This window comes from Physeter macrocephalus, chromosome 5 (assembly GCF_002837175.3).
Source record: "Physeter macrocephalus isolate SW-GA chromosome 5, ASM283717v5, whole genome shotgun sequence".
NCBI classification, from domain to species: Eukaryota; Metazoa; Chordata; class Mammalia; order Artiodactyla; family Physeteridae; genus Physeter; species Physeter macrocephalus.
In genome coordinates this window covers 16,292,710-16,314,259 of record NC_041218.1, presented here as the reverse complement: position 1 = coordinate 16,314,259, position 21,550 = coordinate 16,292,710, and the positions used below count along the sequence as shown (strand labels likewise).

The 21,550-nt window shown below is 39.1% G+C and overlaps 1 protein-coding gene across 4 annotated transcripts in view; it reads right to left on the bottom strand.

Moving 5' to 3' along the window:
- The window catches only part of DGKI (diacylglycerol kinase iota), a 472,815-nt gene that overhangs the window by 167,527 nt on the left and 283,738 nt on the right, over window positions 1-21,550 (bottom strand). For all 4 annotated transcript variants that reach the window (XM_055084816.1, XM_055084815.1, XM_055084813.1 and 1 more), the window contains 6 exons: window positions 20,621-20,758; window positions 17,527-17,605; window positions 11,401-11,456; window positions 10,177-10,239; window positions 6,053-6,126; window positions 4,272-4,383 (listed from right to left, as the gene is read on the bottom strand). In XM_055084816.1, coding sequence (XP_054940791.1) covers window positions 4,272-4,383; window positions 6,053-6,126; window positions 10,177-10,239; window positions 11,401-11,456; window positions 17,527-17,605; window positions 20,621-20,758 — 522 coding nt within the window. The remainder of the gene's footprint in view (window positions 1-4,271; window positions 4,384-6,052; window positions 6,127-10,176; window positions 10,240-11,400; window positions 11,457-17,526; window positions 17,606-20,620; window positions 20,759-21,550) is intronic.

Genomic DNA, 21,550 nt, shown 5'->3' with positions numbered 1-21,550 from the left:
CATTTTTCACAGAACTACAACAAAAAATTTCACAATTTGTATGGAAACAAAAGTGACCCCAAATAGCCAAAGAAATCTTGAGAAAGAAAAACGAGCTGGAGGAATCAGGCTCCTGGACTTCAGACTACACTACAAAGCTACAGTAATCAAGACGATATGGTACTGGCACAAAAACAGAAATACAGATCAATGGAACAGGATAGAAAGCCCACAGATAAACCCCCACACACGGTCACCTTATCTTTGATAAAGGAGGTAAGAATATACAATGGTGAAAGGACAGCCTCTTCAATAAGTGGTGTTGGGAAAACTGGACAGCTGCATGTAAAAGAAAGAAATTAGAACACTCCCTAACACCATACACAAAAATAAACTCAAAATGGATTAAAGACCTAAATGTAAGGCCAGACACTATCAAACTTTTAGAGGAAAACACTCTATGACATAAATCACAGCAAGATCTTTTTTGACCCACCTCCTAGAGAATGGTAAATAAAAACAAAAATAAACAAATGGGACCTAATGAAACGTAAAAGCTTTTGCACAGCAAAGAAAACCATAAACAAGACAAAAAGACAGCCCTCAGAATGGAAGAAAATATTTACAAACGAAGCAACTGACAAAGGATTAACCTCCAAAATATACAAGCAGTTCATGCAGTTCAATATCAGAAAAACAAACGACCTAATCCAAAAATGGGCAGATGACCTAAATAGACATTTCTGCAAAGAAGATAAACAGATTGCCAACAGACACATGAAAGGATGCTCAACATCACTAATCATTAGAAAAATGCAAATCAAAACTACAATGAGGTATCACCTCACACCAGTGAGAATGGCCATCATCAAAAAATCTACAAACAATAAATGCTGGAGAGGGTGTGGAGAAAAGGGAACCCTCTTGCACTGTTGGTGGGAATGTAAATTGATACAGCCACTATGGAGAACAATATGGAGGTTCCTTAAAAAACTAAAAGTCGGGGGCTTCCCTGGTGGCGCAATGGTTGGGAGTCCGCCTGCCGATGCAGGGGGCACAGGTTCGTGCCCCCGTCCAGGAGGATCCCACGTGCCACGGAGTGGCTGGGCCCGTGAGCCATGGCTGCTGGGCCTGTGCGTCCGGAGCCTGTGCTCCACAGTGGGAGAGGCTGCGCGGTGAGAGGCCCGTGTACCACAAAAAACAAAAAAACAAAAAAATAACTAAAAGTCGAACTACTATATGACCCAGCAATCCCACTACTGGGCATATACCCCTAGAAAACCATAATTCAAAAAGGGTCATGTACCACAATGTTCATTGCAGCACTATTTACAATAGCCAGGACATGGAAGCAACCTAGTGTCCATCAACAGATGGATAAAGAAGATGTGGCACATATATACAATGAAATATTATTCAGCCATAAAAAATGAAATTGAGTTTGTAGTGAGATGGATGGACCTAGAGTCAGTCATACAGAGTGAAGTCAGTCAGAAAGAGAAAAACAAATATCATATGCTAATACATATATATGGACTCAAAAAAAAATCTGGTTCTGATGAACCTAGGGGCAGGACAGGAATAAAAACGCAGACGAAGAGAATGGACTTGAGGACACGGGGAGGGGGAAGGGCAAGCTGGGACGAAGTGAGAGAGTGGCATGGACATATATACACTACCAAATATAAAATAGATAGCTAGGGGGAATCAGCCGCATAGCACAGGGAGATCAGCTCGGTGCTTTGTGACCACCTAGAGGGGTGGGACAGGAAGATGCAAGAGGGAGGGGATATGGGGATATATGTATACATATAGCTGATTCACTTTGTGATACAGCAGAAACTAACACACCATTGTAAAGCAATTATACTCCAATAAAGATGTTAAAAAATTAAAAAAAAAAAATAACACACACTTTACTAATTCCTCAAAGTCAAAACTCCTAGATAAATTCTATAATGCACTTTGTGATCTCACCCCTGCCTGCCTCTCCAGCATCACCTACATCACTCTCACTTTTCACCTACCTTTAGGCTACGTAAGACTAACTGTAGTCTCCACAGAGGACTATGATCTCTAATACTACCAAGTGTATGTAAATTTCCCTTTTTCCAGAATGCCAAGTCCGTTCTTCTTCTCCTGGCAAAATTCATTCATCCTGTCACACTCATTGACAATTACAGGTATCAGGCTCGCTGCTGTGTAGCAGAGATACACTGGAGTGATGGATACCGACCATCTGCCACTCCCACCCAGCACTCCACCCCTTTCCTGTGCTCCTTTTTGTCCTGTGAAACGGACGCATTTAGACTGTATTAATGGCTCCCTTGTCCTCTGGCTTCTGTTAGACTTCTCCAGAGGAAGACAACGGCAGAAGATCTGGAGGGCAAGAATTGTATTGATGTCCCTGACCCTCTCCCTGCCAGGCTGGCACAGGATGGCTGCTTTCACTTAGCAAATACTACTCCTAACAGGTGATCTTTCCCAAATGGTTCTCTTTCTGGTACAACTGACTGCTTCCCTGCCTTTGCATCTTTAGCTCAGGAATACAACACCATCCATTGTTGCTTCTCATAAACCTAGTGCACTATTTGTAAAGAGTCCCTCCATTAAATTCTCCTCTAATTACCCAGTTTCACTCTGCCATCTCCTTCTTGTTCAGATTTTAACTATATAATTGTAAGCAGAAACAACCCAAACCAAAAGAAGACTATAAAAAGAACCTGACACACATACGGACTGAAAAGTTATAGAAGATGAAGGGGTAAAGAACATTTGAGAGAGAGGCAGCATATGCAGTGTCCCTGTGGTACAAAAAAAGCAAGGGATGTCCAAAGCTATACTTGACTTGACAGGCAACGAGCTAGAAAACAAAGAGGGCAGTGGGAAAGGATGGAGAATCAGCGAGAAACTCAATTTTGTGATAAAGATTTAGATTTTGATCTTGAGAGCAATGGGAAAGTGTCTTAATATTCTCCCTGCCCTCCCAAGCCTAGGTGAGGGATCATCTTCTCTTAGACATTCCCTGACAGCCTTCTACCATACAGCCAGGACTAGGAAGCTCTCACACATGGTAAACATTCAATACATGGTCGCTGGATTAGTGAATAAATGAATGAGTAAAACACATGTGGCCAGGTTTGTCTTGGGCACCTCCAAGAATTCTCCCTGGCACATACCCTACCTGGACTTATTCCTATTTGCTCTTGGCTGAGTCTTTACCTCTAGTTAGCATAAAGACCTTTGGAGGGAAAGAGCTATATATGAGCTACAACTCTGAAAATTAGATCAATCCTAGAGCAATCTTTTACACCTAATGGCCATTTCATTGTAGACATGGCACATGTAACGAGCAACATCACCATCTCAGGAGATGGACATTCTGGCCATAATCACAATTGGGTATTCTGTTAAATCTCACTAATTCAAGGTAATGGAGGAAAAGTCATTTGGAATCCACAAGATGAGTGAAAAAGAGTTGTTTTGGCTTGTCCAGGACAAGAAATACAACCTTCTTGCTTTGAGGCATAAGGTATGGCACAAACCAAGTGCTAGCCAAGTGCAAGTAGAAGCTTTATTTTAATTGGCTTTACAAACTGATAGTGTGGCCTGATTTACACCAGATAAAACGATAAGCAAACTTTTTAATTGGTTTCCTCATCATTCAATAATAAGTTGAAATACATGGCTAAAACCTGCTTGAAACTGACCTTATACTATACGTTTACTTTTTTAATGCCAGCAAACAAAATTAAAATGCAAGGTGATCTCGATACTGTGCAACTGAATATTCATTAATGTCACAACAATGATGTTTTTCTATATTCAGGTATTTTGTGATAAGGGAGATGCCCATCTTATGCTTAAGCAGGCAAGATGGAGATGAATGCAAATGACCACTTTCCTTTTTATCTAAGCACTCAAGTACTCAGCAAACCAAAAAAGTACCAAATGGCAAGGTTTCTGCATCAATGCTAGGATATGTCTGTGGTATAATGCTTTTTAATTAGCATGAAAACTTTCCACTTCATTCTGGTAGAAAATTCATCAGGATAATTAACACACAATATTCATTTACCTTTGAAGTTTAAACAAAAAATATGCATCAATTCTTTTAGTGACATGAAGAATTACTTTTTGCTTTTGTCTCCCCCTAGCAACTCTACATTGCATAAAGTTTGTGAGTTGATAAGCCAGGAAAGAACATTATACCAAAGTCCTGTAAAATGAATAGTAAAGTCTAACTCTGACTAAAGTACATTTCACTTCAATAACATAGATGCATTGCCCACCAAAGAGGCCATGGTGAATCCAATGACTTCAATATAACCATCATCATGACGCTGAGGTTCAAAGTCATAGTGATCTCCTGGGTTCCCCCAAGGCATTGTGCCAGCACAATATCTGCAAGAGAAGAGTAAAAACAGAATTAAATTTGTTCCAGTCTTCCCATGATTATCATTGGGGATTAATTTATAGTTCGATCCGATGTTTATTTCACACCAGAACATCTTTCTACTCTTGGTTCACACCTCCCAATAAAAAAGAAAATGGGGCTTCCCTGGGGGCGCAGTGGTTGAGGGTCCGCCTGCCGATGCAGGGGACACGGGTTCGTGCCCCGGTCCGGGAGGATCCCACATGCCGCGGAGCGGCTGGGCCCATGAGCCATGGCCGCTGAGCCTGCGCGTCCAGAGCCTGTGCTCCGCAACGGGGGAGGCCACAACAGTGAGAGGCCCGCGTACCGCCAAAAAAAAAAAAAAAAAAAAAAAAAAAAGAATTTATCACCTCCAAGTATCAATTTATGAAAACGGGGCAAAATTTTACAACAAAAGCATCCCATGGAGCCCAACTTTCTCCTAATTCATTATTTATCAACATGTCTCACTCTGTAATTCACAAATGCTTATTTTCTATCACATACCGTGAGTTATCAATAGGTGGTTTCAGAACTTGGTCTTGGAGGGAGACATATACATGCCAATAGGAAAGGGAAATGGAACTGAGGTGGGTAAGCATCAATAATATACACAGAACAAAGGCAATAAGTACCCCAGGACGAAGGAAAGGTAACTGAAGCGGACAGGAGTGAAAAACGGATGAGACAAAGATGTGAGATTAGAAAGGGAAGGGGAAATCAAGGAAGTTGAAAAGTGGAGGAAGCAAAATCCAGAGGGGGGGATGGGGGAGGAGCAAGAAGAAAAAGAGAAGAGCATTGTTATTGCTAATAAACAATGTTTCCTGAGAATCTACCAGGCCTTCTACTTCAACAACTAAAATGAAAATACTTCCGGAATAGGTTGTAAGGGGCTACATTGAGCACTGCCAAAAGTAATCAGGAGACTATATTTTCCTAGCCATAGAGTTACACAACATTCTCATTTCAACTAAATTCAGTCTAAACAGAACTTGCTCATGGATTTTTGTGTCTGAGTTGTCTGGTTTGCAAATAACAAAGGGTCATAGATCCACCCCTTTCAAAATCTTGGCTTGGGAGCCTAGAATCTAATTTGATGCCACTGAGATACATGCTTATTTTGAGACTAGTTAATCTTAAATATCCCTTTCTCCTGAGGTATATAATAGCACCAAAGAGAGCTGACATCCTGGCTAGAAAATGCTACTCTAACTGATCCTATTTTTTCAAAGTAATCATCTGGCAATTATTTTGAAGGAATTCCATGCTGAAATCAGGCTGGATGGTTGCCTAATAGCTTTTGGGAAACTAAGAACAGGGATTTGTTCAAGTCTATCATTCCTGGAGGGTGAGGGGATGGAAGGCGTCAGTAATTGAGAATTACATTAAAATGTTCCAATCCAGAGGGCTGCCTGGGCTTCTTAAGGGTGGGTAAGTATACACCATGCATGCCGTATCACATACACACAAAAATACCACAGAGAACACTCAACAAACCAAGTAGGAGAACAAAATTATCAGACTCGAAAACCCTTAATAAGCCATTAAAATAACTGTTTTTCATTGTTTGTACCTGGAAATTTTCTATAATGAAAGCAGAAGACCTTATGTCAAATGGAGTTCACATCAAACCAAGGAAACAATATGAACAGGGCTTACCTGGGTATATTTAAAAATACTATACACTGGAACTTCAGTTCCTGAATCTTTGGGGTGAGATCTGTTCCATCACACTGCAACAATCAAAGCAGAAAAAGCAAGGATTCTGAAGTAGGCACAAGTCTAAAGACAACTAGGGTGACGAGAACACGTACCATGGTCTTCCCCTTGTCCCTGTCTCTGCTGAAGTGGATGTCCACTCCTATGATTGAAAATTTATTCTGATTATAACTTTCCCAGACCCAGGGTTCTGGGCTTGGATTTGTTTTGATTTAATGTAAAAACAAAGCTGCCATTTGACCAAAATGATTTTTCTCTGGTCTCACAATCAAAGGAACTGTCATCATTCTTAACCTTGGCCTATTATTGGATACTTAGGCTTGTAGTATCAACATTAGAAAATTTATGAACGTTTAAAAGAATAAAAAGGATGAATCCTCAAGTTGAGGCAGTAGCAATCTCTACCAAAGTCATCTGATTCAAACAATAGTCGTGAATGTGACCATTTATTCTAGTTGCTTTTTGAGATAATTTTTATTTTGAAAGTGTTCGACATAATATTTTGAATGCTGTTTAAAAGGAATATACCCTGCATGCTTTTTAAAAAGTATCTGTTATAAATCAGTATTAGCAATCACTAATTAGTGATTTGCTCTTATCAATTTAATCTCTTACAGACTGTGACTGGTCTTCTGAGATAAACCACTTTTTTGAACCTGGCCATGACCCTGGGTTTCAAGAGCCTCAGGGTGGCTTGGCCTCAATACCTTTGTGCGTGGCTTCCCTCACCAGTTAGTACTTTCCTCAAGAGCATCATCTGACTTATCAAAGAAAGGGGTTTCATTTCCCTTTCTCATTTCCCACGGGTGACAAAAGCCAAAAGAGGAACACTCTTGTCGCGACTGTAGGCCTCTCAATGTCAAAGTTATAAAGCCTGCTTTTATATCTGCTCTCCTCACACCCTCATCACAGAATTTCCCCCATTGTCTTCTCTGCTGGAGAGAGGATAAGGCATTCCTAAACTCCCTGCTAATTTCTAAAGATGGCTTCAGAGGGAGTTTCAATCCAGGTAAAATGACTCTGCTAGTGGTCAAGGTTGTCTCATTCTCCTCCCAGCTGATCTTAACACAGCCTAATTTTTTTTCATGAGCATTCTCAAAAATTGTTCCTGGGAAATCTTACAATCCTAAATAAACAAAGTATTTTCAAACGTTTTTTAGATAGGAATCAAATTCTGGACATTGATTGAAGGTGTTTTTACAACACTCTCAGATACTTAAATAAACATGAGGTCTCCCAATTTAAGGACTTGAAATGAGTTGATAGATGGCTCTACCAGTGAAGAAAAAATGTAGACATCTTAAATGATCAAAATTGAGTGTGGAAAGCAACTGAACTTTTTAAAAATAGCGTGATACATTAAAAGCATGCAAAGCAGTATTGTTGCATTACAGAAAAAATTATACTTAATATTATTGTACTTAGAACAGAATTCATTTTCTAAAAAAATTTTCTACTTGTTCCTCCTGAAAAACTCATCAGCGATTCTGGACACTCATCGAATTCTATGAGGATGGGCACCTTACAATGTATTGAGTTTTACAAAATTTTCTTATATATTATTGCATTTAAACTTTACAACTCTTTAGAGTGGCAGTTTTCAACTTTTTCCCTACTTCAAACACACAAAAGAAAATATCTGCATACAAAATATCTTCCTGTGTACAAGCTCACACATTGATACATCAAAACAAGAAGAAGAACACATGTGAAGGAGAACAAAATAATGCTGTATGTAGGTCTTCATTACTGTCCTCTGGGTGTGTGTGTGTGTGTGTGTGTGTGTGTGTTTATATATTATTGCATTTAAACTTTACAACTCTTTAGAGTGGCAGTTTTCAACTTTTTCCCTACTTCAAACACACAAAAGAAAATATCTGCACACAAAATATCTTCCTGTGTACAAGCTCACACATTGATACATCAAAACAAGAAGAAGAACACATGTGAAGGAGAACAAAATAATGCTGTATGTAGGTCTTCATTACTGTCCTCGGTTTGTGTGTGTGTGTGTGTGTGTGTGTGTGTGTGTGTGTGTGCGTGTGTGTGTGTAGTATTCATGTGAGAGATTATTAACTATTACCTTGGAAACACTGACTTCACCCTGTAGCAAAGATAAGATGGTCTGCTGTTATGTGTACATCTAATTGCTCTAACCCCCCCAATCCTTTTCATCTCACACTTAGGAAACATACAATGATTTCATTGTAGAAATATCCTTGTGTCCCTCTGTGTCACAGCACAATGGTCAGTAACTGTTGCTTCAAATGCATATGTTGTTATGCCTGCTTTACAGATGAGGAGAGTAAACTCTTCTGAAAGGTTGACTGCTTCCCCCAAAGTCATATACCTCATAAAGATAGACCTAGGACTGAATCAGAATTGTTCAGACTTAGTTTCTATTGTTTTTTTTCTCTCTTCATAAGAAAAAAGAGATGATTACCTAGACCAATCCACCTGGAATATTACATGTACAGGATGATATCAAATCTTTTCTAGTTATTTGACTGCCATTTTGGCCTCTCTACAAGCTTCTTTTAATCCCTGATACACAGCCAACCATGCCTGAGATATTTCTCATCAGGAGGACTGCCAGATGTGGGAGAAAAACTTTCTAGTGGTGAGGCGGCATAGAGTTTAATTTCCATCCAGCTGACTTAAACAGTGGACACCATTACCATTCAATATGGCCACTGCCCTCGGCTCACTGGCTCTCCTGGCAGGCGCTGCAATGTTCCTAATAATGTGAAAAATACTGCAAGAGGAGGGAAAGTTTATTTTTGGCTGGGTTGAAGGCAGCCAAAGAAGAAACGGGAAGTTTGAGGCAAGGTTGCTGCTACTTAACTAACCATCATTTTATCAAAATCGAGATCTTCACAGTTCAATGGACCATGTGTCCTTCTTGTATCTAGCTTTAAAAAGGCAATATTTCAGTTTTCAAAAGTCGCTACTGCTATAGGATACTTGCTTTTCGTTGGTATTTCATGAGAACTGAAACATCTGAAAGTGATGCCAAGGGTGATTAGTGGTAAACTCTGTTTCAACTGACTTAGGAGATTCATGTCTCCTATAGGCTCTATTGGTGCCAACAAATTTGAATTTGTATCCTCTCAGGCTCCTCTATATTCCTCTATAAATCCATTAGCTTAAGGTCATATATTTGTCTCTATTTGCATGTATACCTTTTGTCCTGTCCCCTCCTGTCACAAATGCTATTCTTTACCTATTTCACAATAAATTCAAGCACTGCTATATTCCCATTCTTTCTTCCCCATCTATATATTTTTCTCTATCTTCCATGTTTCTCTTTCCTTATACAGGTATGTGCAGCAAAGTCATGTTCATTCCCTCTTTTAACTTGTTTACTATAAGGAAACATTTTGTCTTTCTTAATAATCAATGATATGCTATTTTAAAATATATCTCTTAGAGAAAAAATGACTTCCCATCTCCCTTGCCTCCAAGATGAGTGTCCCTAAAACCTGGGATAGAGACCCAGAAGGAAAAAGCACCAAAAAAAAAACAATCTCTTAAGTGGTGAAGGACCTTGACCAGGCTGGAGAGTGAGTGACCACAAAATAATGAAATCAAAGTATTTTTCTAAGATGGGGACTCTTCAGATAGGCTGGGACTAAAGATACTTGTTGGGTGAGCCTCTATTTCTACTTTAAGATCCAGCTCAACTTCATTCCTTTGATGACTTCCCCGACTACACCATGGGCAGTTTTCATTTCTCCCTTTGTGCCACCAGTATATTATATAAGTCATCCAATAACAACATTTATTATATTGTTCTGCCCAGAGTTATGTGTCCTTCCGCATGACTCAACTGTGCGTTTCTTCAGTGGTGAAGCCAGTCATCTTATTTAACTTCATCCTCAGCAACTAAGACAGCGCCCAACACATAACTAAATGCTCATAAATGTTGGTCGAACAAACTACACTCGATTCAGTTAAAGTTCTATGCAGCCCACTGATTAAGTATATAAACTGGTATTTGGGGTTCATGTTGGGGGCATGCTTTTTACATTTAAATGAAATGAGTCAACACGTTCAATACTTACGACAACTTTAACATGCTTGGATAAATCTCTAGAGCTTCTCTGGAGGAAATCAGAAAAAGCTGCCTATACAAGGAAAGAAAGAAAAAATCTTCATTACACGGTTATGTCAAATCCTTACTTCTGTAATGATAGATAGGTCCTAGTGATTCTAAGTTATGCAAAAATACAAGACAAGTTCTCCTTTTGCTGAATCTAAAGTAAACTAGAGCAGAGGCTGTCAAGTTGAATTCTTTCTCTTTGTTTTCAAAATGTAACCTATAATAAAATTTAAGATCACGGTAGGAGAGTGAAAATGTAGGTAATTTCAAGGGTCAGTTTGGAGATCTGACTACCTTTCCTGATCTTCCTATTTGTCCATTAGATGCTGATATAATCTTTAACTTGCCACTGAGAATGTCTTATTTCACCCCGTTTTACTTCAATTCCCTCTATCCACTGGTAAAATTTAAGCCACACATTTTTTTTTTTTTTTTTTTTTGTGGTACGCGGGCCTCTCACTGTTGTGGCCTCTCCCGTTGCGGAGCACAGGCTCCGGACGCGCAGGCTCAGCGGCCACGGCTCACGGGCCCAGCCGCTCCGCGGCATGTGGGATCTTCTCGGACCGGGGCACGAACCCACGTCCCCCGCATCGGCAGGCGGACTCTCAACCACTGCGCCACCGGGGAAGCCCAAGCCACACTTTTTAAAATCAATATTTTAGAGGCCCCTTTTTCTTCTTTCCAGCCATTCACACCCAAAGATGTCCCTGAGTAGGAGGAGAAGGAAAAAGAAGGGGGCCCCGCCCCTTTAATCTCATCTACGCTTCCATGAAAAACTTCCCATATTCTGTCAATTTCTCATCCAAATGTCAGTTCCTATGTACCCCTATGAAAACTACATTCTAACCCAACACATGCCATACATCTTTCGGTCTACCTAATTTCCTCATTCTCTAGATTGGCTTTGATGTTTGCTTTTCACACCACTCCCTGAATACCATCCCCTCAGTACAACTTTCAGGGCTTTTAAGTTCAAAGATGATGAACTCTCTGTCAACTAACTTAAGAAATACATACTTACTTTCATTCTTAAACCAAGACATTAAACATTAACCATATATAGACACACATGTGAACATCTGAGATGTGTGTGTAATTATTAGCAGAGTATAGTTAGCATCTTTATTACCATGAGTGAGTTAGTATAAATAATATGTAATCATCAAAAAATGAAATATATACTTACCCCTGCATAGAACATTTTATTTCGAAAACGACTGTTGAATTTCTCTGGATTTGCTTCTGTAAAAGGGAAAGGGTAGTTTTGTTATAGAGACCTGATTAAAGATAGTGAGTTAGATTAGCACCCCTACTTCTTCCCTCTCCCTCCCCATCCCAAGGACCCAACAGCTTCATCATCTTTCCCTTAGTTACAGGCAGTTGGCATGGTTGTCCAGTGCTGCAAAGGGTAGCCCCAAACTGGCATCGGTGGCAGCATCAACTGGGAGCCTGCTAGATATGCACATTATTAGGCTCTACCCTGAACCTACTGAATTAGAACATCTGGGGGCTGGGGTCTAGGAATCTGCTCTAACAAGTTCTCCAGGTGATTCACACGCACATTAAGGGCTGAAACACTCTGGACTCTATTCAAAATAGAGGGCTGGCAGGGATACAGTGCAGGGGTGATAGAAGAAAGAGGGAGGGGGAGGAGGGGGAGGGTCAATTATTCGCTTTGACCTCCATAGGACATGGCTTCCATAAACTATCTATGCAGTTTCAAATTTAATTAAATATGGGGAATTTGGATAATAATTAATAGAGAATTTGCTTTCATATTTTGCAGAAACTCCTAACTACCATCTGTACTGTTGTTTGTGACAGGACTTGAAACATCATTCGATTTAGTGAAGTTATATAAATATCTATATAGCTATACAGATCTATACAGATGACCTGCAGAATGGACCCAGGGCATAGGACAACAGAGGCTCTGACTGAAATGGTTTAATGTTGAGTTTGTTCCTGAATGTTATATAGGTTGAGGACCATAAAACGATTAGACAAGAATTTGCATTGGAAAATGTTCACATGAATTCAACGGATTATAAAATCCCCAAATGAAACACTATTTCCTTACATTCTTTCTAATAAAATTCCAAGACATTCCAAAGGAACCCACTGTAAATATGTGCTTTCTGCTATTTTGTCCCATATGATCATCAATCCCTTCTTAGGGGTAGGTCTTTCTCCAAGTCATTTCTCATCAGACAGCTGGCTGACTAGCTGCAAGTCTCCAAATCCCAAACCTATCTTTGAATGGCAAGCATGACACCAGATGGCAAAGGTCATGGAGACCAAAATTCTACCTACCGTCGTCTACGTTCTGGACCCCATGATTCACATCCTCCTCATATGAAAAACACATTCACTCCCTCCCAGGTCCCCAAAGGTCTCATCGCCATTACAGCATCAACTCAAAATCCAAAAATCTCATCTAAATCTCATTAGCGCATACTTCCCAAATCTCATCATCTAAATCATCTAAATGATTTGGCTCTGGATGTAATCCATTTATAATGATGATCAGACCCTGGGTATAATCCATTCCAATAGTTTATTAATCCCATCTTTGTATACAACACAATAACATATGTGCCATTAGAATGGAATCCTAAACCCTGCTTTTGTCTGAAATTGGTCTTGCCTATTAGGGAGTAAATATAAGTTCAACACTATGTTTATAAAAATCAGTAAGTGATTTGAACCTCACATAACACACATCTTCCCAATTCTCTGCATTGGATATCTACTCAATCTTAAGACTTCAGTTATGTATATATACAAATGACTCTAAAATCTATGCCCACAGTAACAGTGCCACCTTCAATTCAAATTGTATATATTATAAAAATCTTTCCTTCCAATGTCATCTCCCATTAAGGACAAATATTTTTATCAACATTATCTTCATGTTTCTAACACCGTTGCAAACATCTTACACTATGTATTAGTTGGTCACCTAACCCATATCTTTATCACAAACTCATTTTCCTTCCTGTCTGAAATGCCCCTGCCCACATCACTTCTTGTCTATAACAACCTCCTTCTTTATTTCCCACTATACTCCCTCCTACCCTTTCTGGAAACTTTCCCCTGATACCTCTGTCCTGCCAACAGTCCCTACCAAACTCCCACATTATACACTGCCTGGACAACTAATCTTACCCTTACTTTATATTCCCTTCTACTTTTATTTATCTTTTATATACGGGCCCATCCTCCAATTAAACATTCCGTTCCTGTAACAAACATCGAGACAGCCACTGGACTTGGCACAAGGAATATAAAAGTAAATAAGACATAGTCGTTTGCCCTCATGTTGTTTAGAGTGGGGGAGATGGGTCTGAAAATGAAAAATAAAACGTCCTTTTGTATATGCCACAGAAAGATGTCTCTATAAGACAAAGCAGGAGTCACACATAAAGGGAATGATCAGAAAAGTGTTCCAGAGGCAAGTACACTTGAGTCTTGAATGATGAGTAGATGCCACGTTGAGGTTCAAGATGCAAAAGAAGGTTACAGAGAACCTCGGACAGTGAGAGTTTCTCAAGGGCAAACTGTGCCTAAGTCTTACTACCTGGGCAAGAGCCTGGCAGTGTGTCCTTTGCAGTGATGGTGATGATGAAATTTGGCAAGCCACTGAGAATAACACCTTTTTAAAGAAATCTGTCAGTTCTCCGTATGAGTCATGAAACATTCATGATCCTTTGAAACGTGCTGATCTGCATGTCTCTGTATATTCGGTGAAAACAGCAAATCCTAAATCAGACTGAAAAACTGCCTCCTCTAGAGTCATAGTCGTATTTCCTTGACCTTGTAGCATAAGGCTCAAATCCTCTGAATAAGAAGTAACTTCAATGATGCAGTACAACTTTAGCATCCAATCTCACACTAAAAGTTTGATGTGTTTAATATCCTTCATGTCCCCCCCAAAATGACAATCTAATTCACGCAGCTGGCAAAGTGAGACCTTGCTTTGCTACCTGATAACCGTAATCATTGTTAACATGACTATATGTTAATAGATTGGAATATTTTCAGTGTACTTCCTCAAGCACTGTCATAATGCAGTAGTGATTAAAGCACTGGGCAAGACTCCAACTGACAATTAAATGACCAATCCTATTAAAACTCTCAATTCCGTTCCAAACAATTGCACGTTCTGATATGCAATAGTTCAGCCACGCATGGCTTAGCCGCTATGAGAATAAAAAAGCTTCTGTTTTCCAATCAAATTAAGTATACCTGCTATCTGATGAAATTATTCATATGTTTGCATTCTTTATATACAAAATGTTAAGTCAATCAAAATGTTAAGACTATCTTTACTCCTTGCTTGATTTTTTCCTGGTAATTGTAAAGGCATTTACACGGTAATGCCACTAATAAACTGTCTCAAAATATATGTCATTTTAATTGTCCCTTCTAAAAGAAATAACAATATAAGTATCAATAGTAAGGCAAAAGTCTGCATTTGTCCCATGTCAATTTGATGGGTTATTTCACATCTATGCCAAAAACTGTTTCTGCAATTAAATTTTTTAAGATTCTGCTTTAGTGAGACTTGTTTTTACTACTCATTGCATGTAAATGGATTAGCGTAATTCCCAATGTATTGTATTTTTGGACTAATAACTAATCGGTTATTCTATGCAAGCTCTTTTTTGTTTGGTTTTTGGTAATGGCTCTCATGGGGCTTTGAATCACTCAGCAAGTATTTGATGGCAAATGATACAAGTTTTGTCATGAACTCTCAGTCCCTGAGCAGCTGTATTCGAGAACAGTTTGAAGTCTCAACTATGGTTTGCGTGGCTTGAGAACAGCCACTCAATCTACCAACAAAGTAAGTACGTATGCCCCTATTGAAAATGCGGCCTGCTATCTTTCTCTTCTTTCTGCAGCTGAGCTTGAGATTTCTTAACTATCCAGGTAAAAATATGGGGAAAATCCAAATAAACGGAAAACAGTAAAAATAATAATAGCTTGAGTAATTATACCTTTCATCGTAAATAATGATTTTTTTTTTTTTTTTTTTTTTTTTTTTACTTAACGCAAAAAGAATAGACTAACAGATACTAAGAAGTCCACACCTCTGGTCTAGGCATATCAACCAAATCTGGTTCCAATAGTTTGTGCATATTTACTGTGTACCATCTCAATATCCTCTCCATAAATATGGTATGCATTACTCTCAGTCAACAGCAATCCTGCCTTATCCAGCTCTTCAGTGGCTGTTTTTCCTCAAGGGCCTTGGCTTACCTGCAGGGAAAATGTTTGCAATTCCTTTTCCGATTGCAGGAAAGCACTTACACTAAGCCTCAGCAATCAAGTACTCAAAGTAAAGTATTAACTCTCGGCATCTATCAACCAATTATTTTATAATCACACATATAAAATGATGTAGACATACATATACACCACAATTTGCATGTTCCTCTCTAAAATGAAATAGTTCCATAGTTTAAAAGAAAAGAAAAAAATCACTTTCCCACAAGAACTCTTTCTAAGCCTGGTCTTTCCACCGTGAGGTCTCTCTTTGCTGCCCTGTCATTCTGAGGCACCAAAGTTTCACCACAGTACAAGGAAACATATCATTAGGATAACTTTCAGATTAATAAGACAAAATATTAGGCTCCCTTGAATGAGCTCTCTGTCCACCACTTATTCATTTAGGCCTCTTTTCATGGCAGGATGTCTAATTTGAAGGTTCATGCATTAGTGATACGTGTACTACTTTACAAGTACTGTTAAGAAACATAAAGATTTTATTAGGAAACCCAGATCCAGAGTCTCCCAAAGAATATGAGAAATAAATGGGGTAAGAAATGGAGAAAGAAATCTCCAGTTACTTCCCCAAATCTACTCTCCTTACATTAGGAAAGGCAACAGGTTATAAATGCCAGTCCTAATGTAGGACCCTCTGAATATCTAATCTCCGAGAAGTGTCTAGAGCAGGGAGGTGCGGAGCGTGTCGGTGTTTCTGATTTGGGTATTTGATATTTATGGTTCTGTTGTCAACCAACCTTTCTATCTGTGATTTTCCGGTTAATCAGAGAAAACTATGACTCCTTCTTTAATCAGTATTGCTTCTATTTGGCTCAGCATTTGACCCTCAAAGCCTCATGAAACCAGGAATGCAAAGTCTAACAAAATTGCTGAATTCAGTAAGAGAATTACAGGTTTATACTCTACTTTTATTTTGTCTTCTAACAGCCTTAATCCTATAGCCCCATTCCTGACCTTTAGTATATAAAAGTGTTATCAGAACCTTCTCTGCATTATTACTGGAATCTGAACAGTTGAACTTTAGCCTTTTGTACTCTGTATTTCAAATTCTATGAGTTAAAAGCTTAGAGGCTCTTGCAGAATCTAGAGGAAAAGTAAAATAATCCCTCATTACGACTTTTATCTCACAAATCACTTATACCTGCAGCCAAGCATTATTTTGGTTACATGTTACCGTATTTACAAGGGACTAGGTACAGGCAGAGGCACAGACGTATTGTACAAGAAGAGAGTTTGAGAGAAAGAGATTAAGAGAGACCAAGAAAGCAAGAGATTGAGGCTTCAAAGCATAAACCCAATCCTAAACTTTCTCAGTTCTGAATGACGTAAGAAAATTTTGATGAAGTATTTAACTTGTCATTATTTCATCTTATTTCTCTTTCAAAAGTTATTTTGCTTCCCCAAATCTCGATTCCATCTCTTCTAGTACTTAAATGACCAGCAGCCCTCATTCATACTACCTCGTCCAGTGGAGATTCCAAGCACCTTCCATGCCTAATCCAATCACCATCAAGCCCTTTTCTTTCAACCTAAACCACCTACAGCCAGCCCCCGTACTGTTCTAAGGTGCCAGTTGTCTCTTTTGTGCACATAGGGAAGACTTTTATGTTTGGCTACAAGATTTCAATGACCTTGGTTATAAAGTCCCGAACTTGAATAACTGGTGGTTTGAGAAGCTGTAAGTATTCTAATGACTTTAGTGAAAGACTCTCTTTTTATCTCTTCTTAGTAGTTCACTAACTTCAAAGTTTCTAGTCAAACCTAAAGATTAGCAGTCGTGAGTCCCGGAGCAAACATCTGGTCCTGACCTTTACCATCTTTGACACCCTAAACAATGAGGTCTCAAAGTAACATCTGTAATAAGTTCCTATCTTGTCTAGCTCCCAGGGTCAACATGAAGGTTCAAATGGAACAGCATTAGACACACTGTCAACATTTAAGTGATACGCGAACAAAACGGAACATGCAAAACACCTGCTGGAAACTTCCTCCCTGGGAGATGGAAATGGGACGTTGTCCTCACCTCTGGATTCATGGAACTCCAGTGTGACGTGGGCATCAAATCCGAGGCTGAAGTAATTATTGAAAACACTCAGAGGAAGCTGCAAGGATGAACAAAGGCAGAGGTGAAGTCGTGTGCGACCAGGCAAAAAGAGGAAAATAAAACCTAAAGCCTGACACTTGTCTCTGGGGCAAGTCCCTGGGAGAACGATCAATTAAAACTCAAGGCAGGGGTGTCTATGTAGAAGGAACAAGGGATTTTTGAATGAATTCTTTAGTGAAAGCTCAATTCAAACGATACTCCTAAGAATTTTAAATAGTTTAGGAAAGAAGGGATACAAATGCAAATTATTCAATGAGAACCATTCTTGTGGATACTGTAATAAGAGAACCTCATAAGCTGAGGGATGCACATTTGTAATAGTTACAGAGGATGACTCAACAAGCAAACTTAGCAAGTAAATTCAATTGTAAGGATCGTGTCGAACCTTCTTAATCAGTGGATGCAAGTTTTTTCAAGAATTTATGTTCAGCATATTAATACTGCCACTTAAAATGAATAACATTTGTTTACCCTTCACTTATTTTCCAAAAAAATATATTTTTTGACAAAAGTCATGTAAGTAATAAGTCAGTGGGAGCCATTCAGCTATTCTCAACCTAGAGGAAAAATGAAAATAAAAATATATATGTGTGTGTGTGTGTGTGTGTGTGTGTGTGTGTGTGTGTGTGTGTGTGTGTGTGTATTTATCAGGATTCAGGTTCCTATTTAGTCTATAAACTCTTATCTTTAATATGACTGTGAAATATGCAACGCAGACACACAGATACACATACAAGCCTTAGCTTTCCTTCCCAGAGTGCTCTGGGTCCTTGGCTGTTACTGCTACAAGCTGAGTAAAGGAAAGAACAAACTATGCAGCCTAAAGTCCTGCATTAAAACTACAAAGCTGATATGATTTGAAGGCTTCAGTTTAATGTTAGAACAATTAGAAAAGCATGTGGAAAATGCTAGAAGGCAAATGGTGGTTCTTACACTTTTCCTTCTGCAACTCAGAGTGAAAGACAAATGTTAAAGTAAATGGAGAGGTAATTTTATCTCAGCCTAGATAATGTTTCCAGATAATTATCAGGTTTATCATCCAGATAGAAATGCACTTCTCTTCTATTAGAAATAAGTGTTTGGCCTCAAGATTTCAAAAGTAAGTTTATTACAGGGTTTCATATGCCCCTTGATCAGTAAGATTTTCTGTTTGACTAGAGCGATAATCGTGTCCCATTAAGAGAAAAATGAAATGAGAGGAAGAGTCAGAGGGAGAGCAAGAGAGATATTAATGCAGAAAGAGAGAAACTGAAATAAAGGATGAACCCTTCGATGGAATGCCGAGTCAGAGCTTGTACTGATTGAGGTCAGATCAGCCCTTAGAAGTGGTTACAACCGACTGGAGAACAGGGAGAGAAACCAAACACACAGAACATTGCCAAAACATGTCTCACTCTCCTGGCTTCAAATATGAGAATGTCCAGTTCCTGTACTGAAACAAAATACAAGTCCTTGGTAATGACAGCGAGGGTTGGTGATCCTGCCAAAAGCGCAGATATGTTCATTTCTACCATTTATGCTCTTTTGGCTACAATTCTAACCCATGTTTTAGCATCCACTGATAACTTAGGAGAACATCTGGTCACCATCCCCTAAATAACATCACAACTTAGTCTGTTATTAAGTTCTTATTCATATTTTCCAGGAAAAATTGCCCTGATTTCCTACACATCTCCTCAAAAATCCACTTTCAAAACCCTTTAATTATCTGGATTAATGTTCCCAGGCTGCACCAAGAAGTCTTTCCATTTCTTAAGCTGTTGGGAAGAGAATTAAATATAGATTGCTGTTGAGGTTCTAACCATTCCAAGTTGAGTGGGGATAAGTCCATAACATTTCCATATGGTACACTTCTTTGTACTTTAGCTGTTTTCTATCCCATTTCTGTAAGTCAAATACATTGGGAAGAAGTATTATATCCCAAGATGACACTTGTTTAAACAACATTGTGATGTTATGAACTCAAGATCAACTGAGCAATCATGATATCTACTAAAAACCTTAGAGTTTCTGGATCATAGTTTAGGTGAAAAAACCATGAAGGTAAGGCAAAACATGTTTTAACCAATTTTAGCCAAATAAGTAACTTGAGCATCGATCACAATTGGTCAGGATCATGGTACCCATCAATAAAGGTGCATTGATTTGGTCTAAAATTATATTGGATTTTAAGGCTGAAACTATCATGAAATCTTGGCCTCAATCAATGGCACAATCCAATAGAGCAGGGATGCTGTTTAAAGTACAGATGCCTGGGCCTTCACCCTGCAACTACTTAATCAGAATCACTGGGAATAGGACCTTGTAATCTGCATTTTATAGGCACACCTGGAGATTCTTACACAACAAAAATTTGAAAACACTGCTATAGAAGAAAAGTGGAAAGTAATAGAAAGCAAGTGTCTACTCAGAAACCTATCAAATTTATCTGAGATTGAGGCCAGAACTTAAAGCCAAATGTTCCCTTGAAGCTCTATAGTAGTATTTTTACAATTATGTCCCTTGGTTTGTCTTGGGTTGCGATACAAGTTCAATCACTGAAGGAAAAACACTAAGTCAAACATTTACTGAGGCATCTTGATGTCCCAATCAAGTGATGAAACTGAAATATTTGCTATCAGACCAGAAATCTCAGGCATTTATCTTTCTGTTGAAAGACGCTGTGCCTAATGCTTCAGATCATAAGATTTTTTTAAACTTCTCATAGGTTAAGAGTTTGCAATGAATTTGAAAGATTAGAAAACTGATATATTTCTTTCTGGTGTGGAATTTGAGGACAGAGAACAGCTCCCTGCGCTATGGAAGTAGGCAGGAAATCTTGGTCTTTACAAGTCTATGGGGCAGAATCATCAGGAAGTGTTATACTCAGAGGCCTAGTAGCCGTCAACTCAAACCCCATCCTGCCATCTCATAGGAAGGAATCAGCACATGACCCTGCAGCCAGGAACGTATTTCCTGTGACTCAGGCAGATACTCCAGGGTTAGCTTTCTGCTGAAGGAAGAACTCTCTAACCTTACACACGCCATCTTCAAGTTCTTCTGGAGGCAAGTCTGGGTTTCTTTCCACATGGAGGTTCCAGCGATCTAGCTGTACAATTGTCCCATCTTCTACTTGGCAAAGGATCTTAGACACAGGTTCATCAGTGTAGCCCTAAGGAATCAAAGAGCACACACATTGCTGTCTGGAGTAGGGAACAGTACAGCCAAAGGTATTTCATGCAAGGCAGAGCCCTTGTTCTACGGCTGTTTATTTTGCAATTAGCCAGGCTGGGAGAGTAAACTGTTTTCCTCGAGGTACTTAGAATTTAAGACAATAGGCATGGGTAATGTGCACAGAAATACTCACTCTAGCTGGTTTGAGCTGAGGAATGACTTTTGCCAGCAGCAAGAACCAATAGCCACCGGCAGGCTTTTGAGATCCATGCTGGATGGCTGTTTTTATCAGAGTGAAAACAGGTCGCCCCAGGCCTCCTACTAGAGGAATTTGGAGGATACACAGAACAAGTGTATGTGGAAAAGCGGGAAAAGAATCAAGGTGACATCGGCTAGACAATTTCTTCCACTGACGTTCCATTTCACTCACCTCTCCCTGACCTTGTACTAGGACACCATTCCTTCCGGGACCTAAGGCAAGTCTGACTGAGGAATAGCCCTGCTAGGGAGCTAGCTACTTATTCCTTGAGCACACATTACTGATAGCACGATTATTAAGGACAGTCAAGTCATTTATTTGGATAAGAGAAATTAATACCAATAATACATTTAGCTGCTTCATGTAAATATATTTATTATTTATACTATACTTACTTAAAAAAAAAAAGACCGATGGGAGGTTAATTCATCCAAGGCCAAATAAATATCTGCTAATATACGGACATAATTATCACCTATGGGAGGTGAATGCACCCAAAAGCCAGATTAACATCTGCTAATATCTGAAGAT